At 47.2% G+C, this 18,027-nt stretch overlaps 3 protein-coding genes across 6 annotated transcripts; 1 reads left to right on the top strand and 2 right to left on the bottom strand.

Moving 5' to 3' along the window:
• Positions 1–531: 531 nt before the first annotated feature.
• Positions 532–4,945, top strand: micu2 (mitochondrial calcium uptake 2). Its single transcript, XM_053847953.1, has 11 exons — positions 532–773; positions 1,205–1,334; positions 2,289–2,320; positions 2,442–2,517; positions 2,699–2,746; positions 3,128–3,210; positions 3,699–3,853; positions 3,928–4,099; positions 4,156–4,264; positions 4,327–4,484; positions 4,542–4,945. The coding sequence occupies exons 1-11, from the start codon at positions 573–575 to the stop codon at positions 4,641–4,643; spliced, it is 1,266 nt and encodes a 421-aa protein (XP_053703928.1). The 5' UTR covers positions 532–572; the 3' UTR covers positions 4,644–4,945.
• On the bottom strand, positions 4,360–8,764 carry LOC128748888 (interferon regulatory factor 2-binding protein 1-like). 2 transcript variants are annotated; one of them, XM_053847952.1, is made up of 2 exons: positions 6,723–8,764; positions 4,360–5,666 (listed from the first exon to the last, which is right to left on the bottom strand). In XM_053847952.1, exon 1 carries the CDS (start codon positions 8,529–8,531, stop codon positions 6,756–6,758), a length of 1,776 nt encoding a protein of 591 aa, XP_053703927.1. In that variant the 5' UTR covers positions 8,532–8,764; the 3' UTR covers positions 4,360–5,666; positions 6,723–6,755. The 2 variants fall into 2 exon arrangements, with proteins under 2 accessions (XP_053703927.1, XP_053703925.1); XM_053847950.1 differs by having other exon boundaries at positions 4,369–5,666; positions 6,735–8,764.
• Positions 8,765–9,282: 518 nt separating this feature from the next.
• LOC128748260 (heterogeneous nuclear ribonucleoprotein L-like) lies at positions 9,283–17,761 on the bottom strand. 3 transcript variants are annotated; one of them, XM_053846859.1, is made up of 16 exons: positions 17,641–17,761; positions 17,146–17,252; positions 16,632–16,750; positions 15,823–16,060; positions 15,611–15,698; positions 15,402–15,496; positions 15,248–15,320; positions 13,039–13,107; positions 11,250–11,285; positions 10,946–11,014; positions 10,621–10,871; positions 10,370–10,491; positions 10,091–10,292; positions 9,951–10,008; positions 9,781–9,876; positions 9,283–9,709 (listed from the first exon to the last, which is right to left on the bottom strand). In XM_053846859.1, the coding sequence occupies exons 1-16, from the start codon at positions 17,642–17,644 to the stop codon at positions 9,651–9,653; spliced, it is 1,686 nt and encodes a 561-aa protein (XP_053702834.1). In that variant the 5' UTR covers positions 17,645–17,761; the 3' UTR covers positions 9,283–9,650. The 3 variants fall into 3 exon arrangements, with proteins under 3 accessions (XP_053702834.1, XP_053702835.1, XP_053702836.1); XM_053846860.1 differs by lacking the exon at positions 13,039–13,107; XM_053846861.1 differs by lacking the exons at positions 11,250–11,285; positions 13,039–13,107.
• Between the last annotated feature and the right edge of the window lie 266 nt (positions 17,762–18,027).

An 18,027-nucleotide genomic window follows, 5' to 3' on the forward strand; every position in this document is an offset into this window, starting at 1 on the left:
TATATATATATATATATATATATACACATATACTTCTTTAGATTCACAGTTCATATTCGAGTACAGTATAGAATAGCATAGAAGTATAATGTATTATTTCCTTTCTGAAATAGCTAGTAATAAATTTTGTAAAGTTTGTTGTACTTCTCTGTCAGAGTAATACCTATAACTATATCGACATTTTATATTTAAAGGTGTTAAATTTTATTTTTTTTAAATGTGCATTGTGAGCTTTTCCAGACCAGTGAGCAGTTTTAACGCCTTAAATCTTTATTGGCCATTCACAAAATGCATAAATGAACGACTAAAAGGAAATGTATAATTTATATTCATTTCCACATATGTTTTGGATTTTACACATCGAGTCCTAATGCGTGAGTGTAATTCGCATCAATGGTATTTATAGTTTCGTAAATAGCATAGTTGATATTAGACCTTTTTCTCTCGAGTGGAGATTTATCGCCTGGTAATCTTATTAAATTGTTATTTTTATGACAGTTCGTTTATAATCTCGTCTGCTTTCTCGGGGAGTCTCGCGATGTTTGTCAGCAACAGCCACTCGCTTCCTGAAAATGGCCTCCTGGGGACGGGCTTCTGCCCTGTTGCGGGCTCTGCTCAAGAATAACAAAGTTTTCAAAGGTTCTTGGTGGAGCCGAGCTGCCACGACTGGAGTGCTTGGGTCGCTTGTTGGTGCCGGAGTGTTCGTTTATCACCGAAATAATGTTTATAACCGGAGTTTTCCTCTGGCCATCGTTCACGCAGAAGAGCAAAAAGTAAGTATCGAAAGTTTTTCAAATTCAACTGACATGACAGTTGACACTCGAGTCGAGGACGTTTTGACGTTACTTTGTGCTTTGAGAGTCTAAATACGGTGCTTTGTTACTCAGTAGCCAAGCCTTTTATCTTCAAACAACGCCCCGCCAATGCACACACAAACACACACGCACTATTGACATGACGCGCGGCCAGATTTGATTACACACACACACACACACACACGTTCGCATTTATATCCTTGTGAGCACGTCCCTCAGCCCCAAAACAAATGGCTTAAACTTAACCAGGACTCTCAACCAAACTGACAGCTAGTTCTGTCATGAAGAGTTTTGTCTAAGTGAGTCGATAAAACTTGTTGGGACCGGCCAAAATGTCCTCAGAAAAGTAGGCAGATACACCTGTGCTCATTCCATGATGCTCATTCCAGGAAGCTGCCGCCCCTCAGTTGTCCGCCAGGAGACTCAGGTTCTTCCAGTTCGCCTCTGTGGTCTTCGAGCAGGAGCCCTACATGACGCCCAGAGACTTCCTGCACTCCATCATGCTGGAGGATGTAGACCGTAAGTCACACGGCGTCAGACCAAACCCTTCCACAGATCAACTCCATCAGTCAATGCTGTGGAGTAGGGATGGGTGATACACCGCCAAAAACAATCCTCACCATGAGAATACAGTGGTACCTCGGTTTTCGAACGTCCCGGACTTCGAACAAATCGGAGTTTGAACAGAAATTTAGAGATTTATTTGCTTCTGTTTTCGAACGAAAATCCAGAACTCGAACGCCCCCGAAAAAAGCTGGAAAAAACATAATGTGTGCTGACCCACGACGCGCTTTGTTATTGTGTATAACGCAGCCTCTGTATGCAGACGTGTCCCATTAGCTCCATTTACTGACTGTTTTTTCTTCATATTGAGGTGTAAAACCTGTCTCCGCACTGGACCGTGGTAGAGTGTCACAGGGGAGGTGCTCGCTCTCCACACCTCCGAGGCTGGAGCGCTCACTCCAGGGTTTGATGTCCTGTTGTGGGCTGGAGCTGGGACAGGGATGAGGCGAGTCTGGGTCAGAGCTAAGTGACTTGGTTTATGACTTTGTCACCGCCAAACTGCACAGAAGCGCACATTCAGAGCTGGACACGCACCGGGCACCTCTTCACTTCTGGAGAGACGTCACTCACTCGGCAACCCCTCCCACATGCAGCGGCCACACACATAGAGGAACAGCGCACCTGCAGCAGACACTCTACATTCACTCCTACAAAAGCCTATTTTGAGGCTTGGAACACATTATTTCTTTTTCCATTCAGTGTAATGGGAAAAACTGATTCAGATTTCGAACGGCCGTCTGGAACGGATTGAGGTACCACTGTACTACGTATTTTTAATGCAGGGAACCTTGACACTGGTCGAGTCTCTGGACACATTTACCATGCTATTTTTTTTTGCCCGTATCGCCCGTCCCTACTGTGGATTGTGTGGTTGTGTGAGAACATGACCGACTGTGCTTTCTGACGCAGACAAGCTGCAGAAGAGGGTGTTGACGGAGCAAGTAAGTGAGTCACATGAATCCTAACACACCTGGTGCGTGACTAAATCAAAACAAGATTTGGCCACACATCTTTATTTTAAGCATATGAAACTGAATTCTTCCCCATATTCTCTGCATCCAGGAAGTGAACAACATGCTCGCCATTGCATCTCGATCTCGCGCCGGTAACGAGCTGTTCAGAAACTGGGGAGACGACGGTGAGTTCATGAAAGGGATCGATGTATTTCCAGTGGCCAGTAGGAGGCAGTGTTGACTCAGAAGCGTTATTATTGGAACAATAGACGAGTGTCAATGTGGATTTCCCTTCCTCTCCTCTGTATTTCGTGGATTCCTGAAACACTCTCGTAATAATAAACATTGTATTCTGCTTCCTTGCAGGTTTGATATCCTACACTGAGTATCTCTTCCTGCTGACCATCCTGACCAGTGAGTCAAAGCAACTCATTCTCTCCATTCAAACATGTTATTTTCTGTAAGGCATAATAAGCCTGGAGTCTTTAATACTATATATATATATATATATATATATATATAATCTTATACGATTAAACTGTGATTAATTGAGATCAATGAATCAAATTCTCTAATTAATTACATTATTTTTTTAATCGAATCCCACCCCTAATGTGTATTAAGATAAAATCTGTTAAGAGTCCTATTTAATAATGAGATAAAAGATGGCAAACAACTGTATTGAACACATGATAATCCAAAACAGAGGCGGTCATGTGTCAATGATTGACAGGTGTCATTCATCAGAATCGCGTGTGGTTGTAGTTCAGTTTCCCTCCTGTGGTGTCGCTGCAGAGCCTCAAACTGGCTTCCACATCGCTTTCAAAATGCTGGACATCGACGGCAACGAACACGTGGACAAGAAGGAGTTCATGAAGGTGAGCGGAGCACCGCCATCATCTCAGGAGGAACACAGTTTGGTTCTCATGTTTCCAAATGTCACCATTTTTATTTACGCTGCCTGAGCTCTGGAGCCGCCGCCGCCACCGCTGGTAAGTTGGGAGCCTGAGAGGTGAGACCAGCTGTTTGGGTCGGGCCGGACCTCTGTGGTTCTGGACGTGGCCTGCATGTCTGCTCAGTGTGCGCTGGAGTGTGGGGTCAGCCCTGAAATGTTTGGCTCCACCGTCCAGGGTTCTGCTGAACACTGCTCCGTGCAAGTGAAGGATACAGTAACGTATTATGAAATCTGCTGGTCTGACTGTTTTTTTTTGTGCCAGATTGGCAACTACTGGCTGAATATTCACCAAGGGATATTCAAACTGTTCAAGCAGCATGAGCTCATGTTTGTTCGGGAAGTGTCGTGTGAATTTTGACCCAGAAAACTGAAAGATTTCCAGTGAATGACGACGGTTGTGTCGGCCTCCAGCTGAAGAACATCATCGGGAAGAGCAAGAGAAGAGCGTCCATGGACGGCACGGAGGCGATGCTGGCAGAGGACGGCGAGGGCGTCAGCACCACGCTGCAGGCCTACTTCTTCGGCAGGAACGGACAAAACAAGCTGCAGTACCAGGAGTTTCAGAGGTAAAAATCCGCAGTAGCATGACCTTTGACCGTAACAGCATATGGGACAATGAAGTGATCAAAACCCGCTCCAGGTTCATGGAGGACCTGCAGGCTGAAGTCCAGGAGATGGAGTTCCTGCAGTTCTCCAAGGGGATGGAAACCATGAGGCGTGAGGACTTTGCAGAGTGGCTGCTGCACTATACGAACGAGGAGGACAATGAGATCTACTGGGAGAACATGAGGAAGAAGATCCCGGCTGGACAGGTGCGCTCACATCCAGGACCTTCACCAGCCACTTCTCTGATCGCCCTGTCTTACAGAGCATCACGTTCGAGGAGTTCAAGGTCTTCTGCCTCTTCACCAACAACCTGGAGGACTTTGCCATCTCCATGAAGATGGTGACGGAGGCCAACCGTCCGGTGGGGATGGGTACGAGCCGCCACGTCCCATTCTCCCTGTCGCCTGGGCTCATGCGTGTCTGTGCTCCTCAGCTCAGTTCAAGAGAGCCGTGAAGATCGCCACAGGTCACGACCTGTCGGAGAGCGTGCTGGACACTGTCTTCAAGCTCTTTGACATGGACGGGGACAACTGCCTGAGCCACAAGGAGTTCATCGGTGTGATGAAGGACCGAGTGCTGCGAGGCCTCAAGGTGAGTGGACGCCCGATCCAGAAGGTTCACACCTGACACACCGCGTGGTGCCTTCAGGTGCAGCACCAGAACGGCTTCTCCGGCTACTGGAAGTGTGTGAAGAGGGAGACGCTGAAGGGGGCGAAGGAGGCGCTGGGGGACAGCGGCTGTCCCATCTGACCTGCTGAAGAACCACTAGAGATGTTTACTGAGATCAGAGTGGCTCCACGTTCATTTCAGAGAAGCTTTACCGGCAACTATGACCACTTTCTTCGAGGGTCACAGTGGACGTGACCTTGATTTTAAGTCTTTATAACCCAGGGTGCCTAAAATATACCACCGGATTTGTGTGTTTACAATGAAAAGGGATGAATGTAAATAATCTTGTGTGTTGGATCTGTGCTGGGAGGAGCTTCTGCATGTGTCTGACCTGCTGCGTTGCACCGTTTCACCATGTGTTTCAGGAATAAAGGGTGAAAACACTCCACATCACCTTGGTCTACTTGAGTCATTTATTGTAGAATCGATTATGAGGGTTAACCATTGAAGAGTGTGGCGCTAGTCATCTTAGCGTACATAGAGTGGAAAAAAAGGTAAATAGAAGAAGAAGTGGACCTCGCTGACCGATGAGAACGTTAGTGAGCGACGGCGAGGTGAGTGAGTACACGATCAAACAAACGTTACGCCGAGCAGGAAGCCATCTTTGGTCTTCTTATAAACAAATACATAGAAATTTGTGTTGTATCAAAAATAGAAATTACAGCCATATCCAAAGTAAATTCACATTTTTGACGTACAATAGAGGCGAAGAGCGAATGTCAGATCAACGTCGTTCAATCCTTGGCTTTTAAAAAAAAAAGAAAAAGCTTTTTTTGCCACATTTCAACATTCTTTTGTAGTTTTGGGGTGAGACCAGTCCGAGTGAGGGCGACTGATGCGGAATAAAAACACAAAGATTGTCATTAGAAATAAAACGGTGTGTGCTTTCGATCGAGAACAGGGAGGAGAAGTAGGGGGGGTCGACATTCACACGTGCTGTAGCAGACCACCGGACGCGTCTCTCTTGACTGAAGTCCGTCTATTTGTGTAAGTGTGTTTGTGTAGTTTACTGTCCTCCTGAAGTCCAGAGCGCTTCTGTCCTCAGAGGTCATCATGATTGACCTCTGCTGGAGAGAACGGGGAAGTGCTTCTACCGGGTCTCAGCTGTGGAAACAGAGGAGAAGGAGACACAAGTCAAGCTGGAGGCACCAAGTGGCGTGTCCAACGGCAGGCCAGCGGGCCATGTCTCCATTCAACAGCACTCCCACCGCACTTGCCATAAGTTCCATTTTGCACTACAACAGTTACCACGATGCAAAGGTTTTAATCAAAATTTAAACTTGGTCCTAAATCGATGTTGATGGGACGAAGGAGGAGGAACCAGCTGCAATTTAAATTTCAGAACTGGATCACAGTTTTAAACTTGCAGTATAATCTCATCGACGTTTGTGTGTCTTGCGCGACCACTTCAACACACTAAGATGATTTTCACTATATCAATGAGGAGCTTGTATCCAAGTCACGATACACTTCCTTCACACTATTTCTTTATTGATACAAGTACTTCAACGACTGCGACTCCGAAATACTAATGAAGTTATTTTCCTGAATTTCAAAACTGATAACTGATATTTGTGCTGCAACTCTTAAATTTACTTTACAACCGTTATGGAGCGAAACATCCGCAGGACAACTGAGCAACACACCCATCTCATGATAAGGCACTTGAACATCATGTGGAGCAAAAGGTCACATCCTGTTTCAGGGGTGCTAAAGCGTTCAAAACTCAAATTCACCTCATTCTGAATCTTGACGTTAAAAAACTAACGTGCGTGTAGCTGCTTTTATATGATTCTAAATGACAGATCATTCCACTCAGCTGTTCAGCAATTTGATGAGAAAATAAACTGTCCTTCTATGAGAGCAGCAGCGGAGACAGGTGGACGGACAGAAGAGAGTGAAAGGAGGAAGTGGGGTCCGAAACAAACAGTAGCTTCACCAATATGAGGAGGCTGAATTTAGCAGCATATGCAGCGACATCTGACACCACTTTATCACACAGTGTAAGTGTCACTTTGCCTGACACACAACAACAATACAACCACTGAGCTCAACTCTGACAAAGGATGTTTTCACACAAGACCTGAGTCCCAAACATTGCATGTAAACGATGATAAAAATCCCAAAATATAAAGTGTACATGGAGATACTGACACACACCTTTGAACGTACCGTTCATGATATGAAGCGCCGTCAAGGGTCGCTCTCCTTCTTCACCGTCACGTCTCCGTCGCCGGCCAGGATGGTGGAGATCTCCCCCTGCATGAAGGCCCAAGGCACCGTGGATCCGGCCAGGGGGCAGCGCTCCCCGCTGGGGCAGTACACCTCGCCGCCCTGCCCCTGGCTGCGGATGAAGCCCCGGGTGCAGGGGAAGCAGAACTTGTGGTGGCCCACTGAGGGACACTGGACGAAGTGAGTGTCCTCTAAACGCTCACGACACAGCGTGCAGCAGAGCAGCGTGGCCTGGCCGCCGCTCGACGACTCGCCGGCGTTAGTGTTGCTGCTGGGGCCCACCTGGCCCATGGCGGCCTGGGAGGCCGAGGTGGCGGCGGTGGACGGGCTGCTGCTGCTGGTGGGGCGGCCGGTGGTGGAGGAGTGGGCCGAGGACATGCTGGGACTCTCTCGGGCCATCTGAGCGGAGCTGAGGTTGTCTGCGACGCCCATGAGCGAGGAGATAGGCGAGGGCTGGCTGTGGAGACGGGGCGGACCGTCCGGTGGAGCCGACATGCCCGGGTGAGGCTCCATACCCGGGTACGCCCCTCGGGCCCACAGCTCTCTGGACTGGTGATCGGGTCGCCCTTCCGTCTCTCCATTCTCAGAGCCCGGGGAAGGTTTGCGGCGGCGAGTCGAGCCCTTCGCCGGTCCAGGGCGTCCGGCCGCCGCCATGGGTAGCCCCGTGTCTGGCTGTGGCAGGACCTCCGGGATGGGAGGCTCCTTAAACATCCGCACGCCGTCATTCAGCAGCTCGGACAGGCCGCGCCAGTCCCCGCTGCCCTGCCGCTTCTCGTATTCCACATAGCGTAAGCCGGAGTTCACCGCCTTCCCGGCGTCTTTGGCCGAGTCCCGGAACATCTGCCTGACCAGATCCGGGACCCCTGAGAAGATGACTCCCGAGCCGGCCGGATACTCCACGAACACCTTGAGCTCGAACTCCGGAGTGGCGCCGGTGTCGAAGGCCAGCACCCGTCCCAGGAGGTTGTGGTCCTTCCTGAAGCGCACGGTGAAGGGGACGCAGCTGCTGAGCGCCACCAGAACATCTCGCACGGCTTTGGGCCGGTTGGGCCAGCCTTCCACTTTGTTCCGGGCCACCTCGTTCAGTTCAGCCATCACCTCGCTGTTCCTCCACAGAGCAGGGTCGATGCCCACCAGGGCGGAGGTGCTGGCCCCGACACCCAGGGACACGGCTTGTCTTCTGCCGGCGGCGTCGCTCATGATGGGACCAGCAGACACCGCAATAGGCGTGGCTCCGCTTCTGGAGCCCGGTAATGGAGTGAGGAGACCATGCGGGGACGGGACCAGACCCTGGGCTATCAAGGCTTGAGAGATGGTCCCGTGCAGCGCGGGGACGGCGCCGGCCATGGCCCGCCGAGTGTTGGGACTCTGCCTGCTGCCCTCGGACAGCGCCGCGTCCTCCGCTCGGTGGAGACCGTTTGGAAGCCGGGGGGAGACCCCGTACTCACCCCTGCCCCTCTCCAGACGCTCCCCGTGCAGCCTCGCGGGCTCGCTGGGGCCGGACGTGCCGGGCTTGCTCTGCTGTGGACCCGGAGACCTGCCGTCCAGGACCCCGTGGGAGCTCTTGAGCTGCCGCGCCGTTTCAATGAGCAGCTCGATTCTGTCCGCGCCGTCGTAGTTGACGCAGCCGCGACACACGGCCTCGCTGAACTCCCACAACATGGCCCACGGCATCTTGGGCAGGTCGCACAGGTAGCACCACTGGCGTCTGGAGGAGGACTGCGAGGCGGAGGACATGTTGTTGACAGGCCCTCGACCAAACTTTCTTCGGGAGGCCTACTCGGAACGCTCGACGTTTGCGGGGATTCCTCGCCACACAGACCCGGGCAAAACTCTGGAGTGGGTTCAAACAAACGCTAGGCGAACAGCGTGGCTGTTAGCGGGCACATTTAAAAGTTAACGACGTCTTCTTTGGTGGTTTGTTCGCGTCGAGCTGTGTGGAAGGAAGTAAAATGTTGCTAGACACCGGAAACACCTACGCGGATCGAGCCGCAGTGCAGTCTGGGAATTGTAGGATTTAAGTTTCATGTTTCCATCGCATTGTATTGGACGGGAAGGAAAGTCAGCAACAAAATTAAGTTTCCGTATACATAGATATATATCATTTTTTAAACATTCTGTTAAGTTTACATGTCAAATACTTGCCATCTGGAAACACATTTTATCATCAGCTCTCCTCCCAGCTAATGCCAGTACAACTTGACCTGGGCTCCATCAGGAAGCCATGGAGCAAGTGGCGTCACGACCACACTGCTTTGTGATCAGTGTAGTTGAGGCTGACACTGAAGTCCAGATCTTCACTGGAATAAACAAGTCAAGTTTAAAGTCAAAGGACTTAAGAGTTGTGAAAAAAAGTGTAAGACTGACCCTGCTCAGATGCACAAGTGGGACACTAGCAATGCAACGTATTCAGTGAGAAAGCAGAGCCTGGAAAACAGTGAGTCTTAACAACAGATGGACACATTTAAATTCACAAGAAGAAAGACGCTTTGATCACCAGTTCACTTTATTTAAAAAGTCATGACGCTATTCAGGTGTATGTTTGAGTCGTCTGGCAGAGGTCAGTGGTTCTGGATACTAATACTTTCTTACCAACTTCAAGACAATACAAATAAACAAGGACTCCCAGTCCAATTTATTTAAAAACTCAGGGCAATTTGAAAGTTTCAGGAACAACTGGGTAGTGTCGTGAGCATACAAAAATCCTGGAAAACAACGAAGCATAGAAAAAAAAAAATTAAACGGCTTCTACAGCACAGCGATGCTAGAATCAATAAATTCTCAACAAAGGGATTAAACACAATGTGAAAACAGAGAGAATTGTTACTGCAATGACACAAGACACTGGGAGAGAATTTAGCTGGCGTTGTGAGTGGTGGAGAAACACAGCTTCAGTGTGAACGGGTAAGGTCCACCTGGAAGAGAGGACAAGTGTGAGCGCAAGATCAAATATGGAGTCGAATACGGGAGGGGAGCGAGAGCTTACTCGGGTTCTTCATCTGGTGATGGTTCATCAGCGCCAGGGCTTCCATGGCGTCGTTGACAGATTCCCACTCCAGGAGGCCAGAGGAACTTCTCCCACCTTCAGACACACAAAAGAGATGAGCCCACTCTGTATTCAAAGACCCCTAGATTCCATTGATCAGGAAGACTCACCCTTCCCAGGGAAAAGCTTCACATTGGCAGGGTTCTTTATTCCCAGTTCATCGCAGATCTGCCACGGAAACGGAGGTCAGTTAGGGGGTAGGGGGAGTCTAAGGTGCGGTCCCTGAGCTTCTCAAAGGTCACGCTGATACCTGGTTGAAGATTTCCGTCGAAATGTCCGGCTGCGCGTTGAAGAAGTGCAGCACGTTGCTGGGGTGCTGGATTCTGTTCTTGGCAGCCTGATCGGGAGTGGTGAAGCGGTTGTTGCGAGAGCCATGGAAATCTTTGAAGCTGCTGGTGTTGTCCTCCAGCTGGTAGCACTGGCCTGGAACGATGGCCTGCTGCTTGGACACGCTGTCGGCGACAAACCAACTCTTCCCATCTGCTTTTTTCTTTTTTTTTTCCCACAGATATTTGGCCCCTATATTTACCAAACGATGATCTTCTGATCGAAAAGGAAGGTGTTGTTGAGGTGGCTGATGGCTCGGTCCACTGAGTAGCAGTCGCCCATCTCCACCATGGCGGCCCCAGGTTTACTCTTCATGAACTTCACCTGGGGAACAAACCCATATTGCAATTTAACACGTGAAACACCATATTGACCATCTACTGAAATAAATGAACCTGATTTACATCAATGCAAAGCACAAAACAAGCGCTTTCAACAATACATTCCACTGACCTTTTCCACGTTTCCATAGAGACAGAAGATGTTGAAGACTTTGTCTGCGTTGATCTTCACCGGGTCAAGTCCGTAAACCATGAGAACTGCCGAGTCGGCGTGAGGTCCATAGTCAGGGCCGGGTGGGCCGTACCCAGAGCCGTAGCGCTGCCCGCCGCGCCCGCGGCCCGCCATACCCGGCCCCATGCGGTGTGGAGGCGGGCCATAGCCGCCATCATCACTGTAGCCATGGTATCCTCCCTGAGGGCCACCTGGGAAGAAATGGAGCGTGTTAGTTCCAATACTGACCGTTTTTAAAACACGTTTCCAAGAGCCGGCTCTTCACCATAGTCAGGGGGGTGGTCTCCCAGAAGAGCTGGCTGCCGCTGACGTTTGTTGGGGTTACCATTCGGATCTAGAGGGGCAAAAACAAACCACTTTACCAATCGCTTCCACTGTAAGGCAGGTGAGGTCAGCTGACAAGGGAAACATTTCTACAGGACAGGGTTGTGACTGCCATGCAGCGGAGGGCGAATGTTGACATGATGCAAGATGTCTGCAGTTTCTGGTTGGTACATAATGGAGATTTTTCTTTTGTCTAGTTCAACATGTCAAAATGTACTTTCCAACATCCTAGTCTAAACACACACCTTGTGAATTGTTCCAATTGCCTTCACCATCAGCATCTGTGCAAGTACACATACACACAAGTCCAAATTAACATTAAAAAAAAGTAATGTTCTGCACTGTCACAGTGATGCAGCTGAAAACATGACAAACTAGAAGCAGTGTGAACTTATAGGCAAAATCACTGTGCTTCCACACAGACAATACAACTGGCCCTGTTAAAGAAATCGCAGTAATATTGCATGACATGTGTCGACTGCAACCAATGCACTACAAACACAAAGTTTAATAATGCAATGAAGAGTCATCATGTAACATCCAGATGAGCAGAGCAGCACTGCTCCCGCTCCGTTCACACAAAGCCAATAGTGATGACGCTGAAGTATTTATTGATAGAACGACAAGAGCTCGGAAACAAAGTACAACATGCTTTGGCTAACTCGATTGGCAGCAAGTTCCAGTGCTCAGATCTCAAGTGGATGGCTTACTTTGCAGTTTAGAAACAAATGCCACGGACTGCTGGACAAACCTAAAAGACCTTTTGGAGAAGTACCTGGACTGTACTTAACAGAGAGCACCAACTGAATGAATAGTTGAGGAGCTATAAGCAGTTAGGACAGGCAGCTGTTGCTTACTGGGGTGCGACTATGGACAATGAAACAGGACACTACAAGTTCAGTGCTAGGCACAACATGCTAATTCACTGCTGGCCGCTTTGGATAAGCACAGCAGCCAGATAAAGATGTACAAAGCTGTAAAACGACAGCTTTGTACAAGCTCCTTCAAAACGCATGCTGCCAAGTAATCTACTCCTTCAACCATCAGTGTTAAGAACTACAAAGAGTGTTGTGTTCATTAAAAAAAATACAGCATTAATCTGGGTGTATTATATAGAATGCAAACATCAAGCTTCATGAATTCAGCAGCATTCCAATGAAATCAAGGCACCTGAAAGCAGCTTTTAAAGGAGAAGCAGAGCAGCGCTAACCTCGAGAGAAGTCACTATGTCATGTTCCTTTTTGGTGCTTGGCTTCTTCCAGATAGCTGACAGCTCAAGTTCTTAAAACTGGATTATCGAGTTCACATGCAGAGACTGATATTAACTCCTAATGAGACTATGGATTTGATAGTCCGTGACAATGCAACTGTAATTTAACCAATGTGTGGCGCAACAACTGTCACTCACACAAATCCATGTTGTTGACTTAGACTTTTCAGATTTGCTTCAAAAGCATCCACCTGTGACCCGTTCACTGAAAACACAAACCAATTCTTAACAGTTGTTGTCGCTTCTTTTGACGTTGGTTGTTTTTGTGGGAGCTTGAGAAATGAATCCAACATATAGAATTCAACAGTAGCAAACAACCAAAATAGAAAAACGAATTGACACAAAACAGATAACTATGTGTCCAGTGTCCATGACATTCAGTTAAGTGGAAAAAAAAATGAGTGGGATCCCCGAGATTTGTAGAAATCCCCGCTGTGTTGTGTCCTCAGTGTGCTTGAATCTGATGTAATGAACATCGTGATACAACAGATTGTTGCATATTTTGTTTGGACAATTCACATTATGGCCGTCTTGCTGAAGTACTTACTGCACCATACAGAGGCCGGGACACATTGGGCAGGAAGAGGGCAGTCTTCAGCAGGACACCACCTGCCAACCTCAGACACATCTCATTCACCACTTCAATCTTTTTTGTCTTCGGTCCACGTTTGGGTCTCCAGAGAAAAAAGTATGTCCGTGCGAGCTTGAACTTCCACAGTGCTCCTTTTAAAAAGTTTCCGTTTGGAGGCTCATTTCCGTCTTACCGTGCTCACACCACAAAGCAGGACATGTGACGGTGGGTTGTCTGTCCACTGACACACACTGAGCCAGACCTGCATCACACGGGAGGCGTTAAAGGCATCACTACTGACCAGTGGAAAAAAAGGGGGGCAGGGGAAGAGAAAAAAAATGACTTAGAAGCAACACAAAGAGCAGAGAGAACGAGGGAAATGGAAAGGAAGGTATAGGGTAGAACAGAACACCAGTCCATCATTTCTGTTTGTTGTCTGCATCTGTGCTGGTATGCTTGATGGGTGTTTGATGCTCGTGTCTTCATAGGCCCCCCCTGAAGATGTTTCTTCTCGTGTGAAACTGGCTCTCACGCTTGAGTGTTGGTTTGGTGGCTGTCAGCCTCTTGAAAAGGCGTTACTGCTCGACAGTAAGCCAAGCGGCGATGTGCGGTCATGAAGCTCACTTGTTGAGCCATGGATGTTCAGTTCGTTGTGCTGTCGTGTTGTGTTCATCACAGGAAGATGGCAACAAATGGCGCCTGATCGTGGGGGAAAAATGGCATCTTTGTCCTACTGCTTGAGTATGTGGTGACGTCTGGTCACTGGTGAGGCTGAGTGTGCCTGAAACTCTTCTGCAGCTCCCTGTGGCTGTGTTATGGCAGATGCATCCAGAGGAGTAGGGGGCGTGGCCACCACTGGCCACAGACCTCACCCCGTCCATTATTCATCAATGTGTTCTGAGAAATGCGGCGACTCCTCTGGGTCTTGCAGATGGCATGTGCGGTACGGGTAAACAGGTGGTGGCAGTCGCTTAGAGTATTATTTTGTTGAGCCTGCAGTGGATATGCAAGGTGTTCGCATGAACTTGTGTCCCTGTTGCACAAGCTGCCGTAAGTGGCCACCACCAACATTAAAATGGAATCCAATGTCGGCAAGTGGTGATGATGACGACGATGAGGATGAGTGCTGAGCTGTGTCCAGTGTTTGATCCCCACAGTGTCCGGTGTTTCCTGTACAGCCCTTAACAGCTGTGGATGTTATTCTGTAGAGACAAATGTGTCTTTGGCAGAATGTGTCTGCCAAAAGGACGATGAGCCTGTATGTAATTGCACAATGAGGACACAAGGAGTACACCTCTGACTCAGGAGGCAGCACAAACCTTCAGGTAAGAAAATGAATGGCACTGAACTGCGAATGCTACAATCCTGCTAGCATCCAACAAAAAGCATCACATAAGTGCACAGCAGTTGAAATTGAGAACATGGACCTGTATGTTTTGATAAACTAATGAGATATTTTGACAAGAAAAAGAAACACCATTCAGCCGTACATAAACATTCACTGGTTGTTTACATTAATGAGCATTACTTTAACACTTTCATATTAAAGTAAATTGCACTAAAACTCTACATGGATTGAATTTTGTTACCTGTTGAAAGAGGGAGGGGGAGTCAATCTTATCCAGATCATTTGCAAAGGACATGTGTGCCGTATGAGTTCCTCACATATCTATCAAGTAGTGAGAAATCTGAAGTGCTGTTTCAGAGCCAAAACGGCAGAGCAGCAAGAGTTTGCATCTCTATCACTTTCCCCTTTTACTTACTGTTCTGTCCATACATATTTTTTTCGTAAAAAAAGTAAAATCCGATCATTGAACATTCACTGGAACTTGGTGCTTACTGATTTCAAATACACAATTCATTGGATGACAGATTTGAAGACATTGACCTGCTTATATAGTTGAATATCACTACAGTTCATGATGTTAAAAGCTACAATCATTTCATTACATGTCACTTTTTTTCACCAGGGATAAAATCTCCAATATGTTTAATAGAATATGACCTGCTTGTAAACTCTAAACTCGTGATTGCAGGGAGGTGAAGTTGTGCAGCTGTGACATGCTCTACAGGAAATGTGATCCTCTGTCAAGAAGCTTGTGTTTGCTACTGTGAAGGGTGAATCAGGCTCTTCACATGCATTCAAATTGAGGTTTGCTGCCCTTTGAGGTTCCTCCTCATGCCCTTTGTGCCGGTTGTGTGGCAAGAAAACGAATAGAGACTGTGTTGGCGTCACAGGAATACCAGCCCTGGATCGCAGAGATCATTGCCAGCATTGAAAAAAAATGCATTTCTCCGCAATCAAAGGCAGTAAACCTGGAGGCAGATATCTCTTCCTCTCCCATACAGCGGCATGAAAGGAAAAGAGGTAGAAATAAGGGGGTACTGGGGTAGCATGTTACCTTGACCACCCAAATTTGGGTTTGTGTAGTCCCAGGTGTCCTGGTCATTCTTGAAGACGTTCAAAGTAGGTGGCTGGAAAACGGAAAGTTCAACGTTACCCCACACATACAAACGCATGCGGCATTTCAATCATTAATAAAGACTAGCATTTACCTTGGCATATTCAATCTTCAGTGTGCAGCAGCCAGAGTAGATATCTGCCCCGTTGAGGGACGCTTTTGCTCTCTGGGCACTTTGGACGGAATCAAATGTAACAACATAGTTAAGGTGCAAGTGCAATTAATCATGATAATCGATTCCTAGCAACAAGGTCACAAAAATAAAGCAGGAAGGATTTTGATTCAAATTCATCTGAAAAGGATATTCGACCATGGCTTGAACACCATTCTTCCTGAAGATGACGATCCTCTGCACTGGACCACAGTTGTTACAAATGGTATACAGGACATCCTGTGAAACCAAAGAAATGCGTCAATGTCGATTACGTTTTTAAGTTCACAAAGTCAAACATATTTCCAAGAATTCTGTAGTATATGAAGCCAATTGAACAGGAGGCGATTGTTGAAAGACTCACCGTGGTGATTGGATAGATGGGGTTGATAATAGTGAGCAGAAGCACAGCGTTGACACTTCGGTTGTCATCCCCATCACCTGGGCGAGAAATCTTCTGGCTAGTGGAGTAGTTGATGAAGGCAGGGTGGCCTGCAATGTAAACTTGATTCTCTGCTGCGTAATTGACGGCGTTGCAGGACCCATTTAAGTCCTCATACTCCACCAGGGCCTGACGTCTCTTGGGCATCATAACCACATAACTGAATGGATGAAAAGAAATGGAAAATGTGTTGTGGGAATTGTAATGTCACAGACTTCAATGTTTGTTTCCAAGTTTACAGTTACACCCAAGACTCTCTCTGCATCTCTTTCACACAAAATAAAGATAGGATGACTCCTTAATAAAAAGGTGGGTGGCAACCCAAGACCCCATTGCCAGCTACCTGAAAACATCCAGCATCCTGTGATATATACACACTCAGCAAGGTTACTTGCGTTGATGTTAACAAAGCTGGTTGACTCTATTGCAGCAGCACAGGGGCTCTTACACATAAGGGATTGTTGTTTGTCTGAATACATTTTGGCCTGGTGGGGAAGATCATCGATCAGCAGACCCACCAGGCCCCTACAACTGTGGGGTGGGGGGGGGCAATGCCTTGAATACAATGGGCCCGTATAAGCAAGCATGTAGAAAAGCTAATCTGAGCAAGCCTAACACTATACTAAGTGATATGACTCACTGATGGCCATTAAGCGCCCCAGACGAAACGAACAATGTTGAACAGAAAAGGAATTACACAGTTGAAGCATATTAAAATCAAAGGGCTTTACCTGATTGCCCCAAACTCCTGTAAGGCTTCGATCAGATCCGACTCCATAATACCGTCCACCAGGCCGCGAATGTGCACCACCGGGGAGGGGAGCGGTTTGTGGGGATCTTCGTAACCCTCCTTCGAATGAAACACAGCCATCTTTTCAATTTCCGAACCCAGATTAGTGAAAAGGTGCACCAACACTAACGTAACATTTGCGGTTTGAATACCCGTTAGCATGCTAGCATTATTGGTACGACGGCCTGTTGGAATTTCCTGCGCAGTCTCGTTACACAAAGAATACCGGGCAAATAAAGATGTGTTGCGTCGTTTAAAACAATTTGGCCGTGTGTTATAAAACGGCAAGGGAGTAACTTTTTTGCAAATTTAAGTCAGTGATCGAAAAGACAAATTATGGTTTCCTCTGTGGACTAGCTTTGTCATGCTAGCTTACGCAGCTACACCGCACCTTCGGGCAACTGTTTACTACTGTTTACAAAGACGCATTAACAAGGTCAATAAGGCCCACGTACCGTTGTCATTCCTCCGTCCTCAGTTTTCTGTCTTTTCGTTGCTCTGCCGCCTTCTCCGTAGTAACGGCCCGCAGCTGCAGCCATGTTGTCTCGTCCCTTATGCCAGACTGATGTTGCGTTCAGGGTATGTGAGGAATAAAAATGGCCAGAGTGTGAACATCCGTTTCCTCGTTTCGTGTTGTTGTTTAAATTATATTACGTCTTTCCAACTAACTTACAAAATAAAATGGAATACTAACATGAAATTGTTTTGATTAATCAAGTATTAAGGCAACGGTCACATCAAAAAGAGAATATTGTTACTGTTTTGAATAAAAAATGTACTTCGCTGGAAACACGGTCCATAAACGCAGCAGCTCATTGACCTCACTTACTGGACGTCAACATTGACCTCGTTAATATTATGGACCCCATAAAAAATAAAACGAAAATACTCTCAATCAAATTTGACAAACCACTCAAATGAAAATATATTTCTAAATATTTTGACATTACCCATGATCCTATTCCCACTTCTGAAATAAACGCTACTCCCGGTTAGTCTTCGCTTGACGTTTGCCTGAAAGAATCGTCTGTTTTTTGTTAATCTCTAATTCTTTTATACACACACATCTCTTTAACTAATAAAATATACTTTTGTCCTTTTATGTGAGCAAGCGTGTTGCCTTGTTGCGTGTTGAAACTGCAACTGGAATCCGCCATTAAAGCGAAGTAGCGTTCGCCAATCGCTAGTTAAAACTTCAACAACTCTCGTTTCCATATTCATATTCATACTCAATCGGTGGTGAGAATGCTCTAACACTAATGCTAAAAGTCCTTTTTTCCTTTTGTTGCCACCGCTACCAGTCAGTAAGTGGTACCTAGGATGTCATTTTATAATTT

This window comes from Synchiropus splendidus, chromosome 17, assembly GCF_027744825.2.
Source record: "Synchiropus splendidus isolate RoL2022-P1 chromosome 17, RoL_Sspl_1.0, whole genome shotgun sequence".
In the NCBI taxonomy this organism is placed as follows: Eukaryota; Metazoa; Chordata; class Actinopteri; order Syngnathiformes; family Callionymidae; genus Synchiropus; species Synchiropus splendidus.

Bases quoted from the DNA above. Each gene is read 5' to 3' on its own strand.
- micu2 (XM_053847953.1), top strand. From the start codon at position 573: ATGGCCTCCTGGGGACGGGCTTCTGCCCTGTTGCGGGCTCTGCTCAAG. The intron at 3,211-3,698 runs GTGAGCGGAGCA...GTCGGCCTCCAG, and splicing joins ACAAGAAGGAGTTCATGAAG to CTGAAGAACATCATCGGGAA. The intron at 3,854-3,927 runs GTAAAAATCCGC...AACCCGCTCCAG, and splicing joins CAGTACCAGGAGTTTCAGAG to GTTCATGGAGGACCTGCAGG.
- LOC128748888 (XM_053847952.1), bottom strand. From the start codon at position 8,531: ATGTCCTCCGCCTCGCAGTCCTCCTCCAGACGCCAGTGGTGCTACCTG.
- LOC128748260 (XM_053846859.1), bottom strand. The intron at 15,321-15,401 runs GTAAATGCTAGT...TCCGTTTTCCAG, and splicing joins TGAAGATTGAATATGCCAAG to CCACCTACTTTGAACGTCTT. The intron at 10,293-10,369 runs GTAAATATAGGG...TGTCGCCGACAG, and splicing joins GATCAGAAGATCATCGTTTG to CGTGTCCAAGCAGCAGGCCA.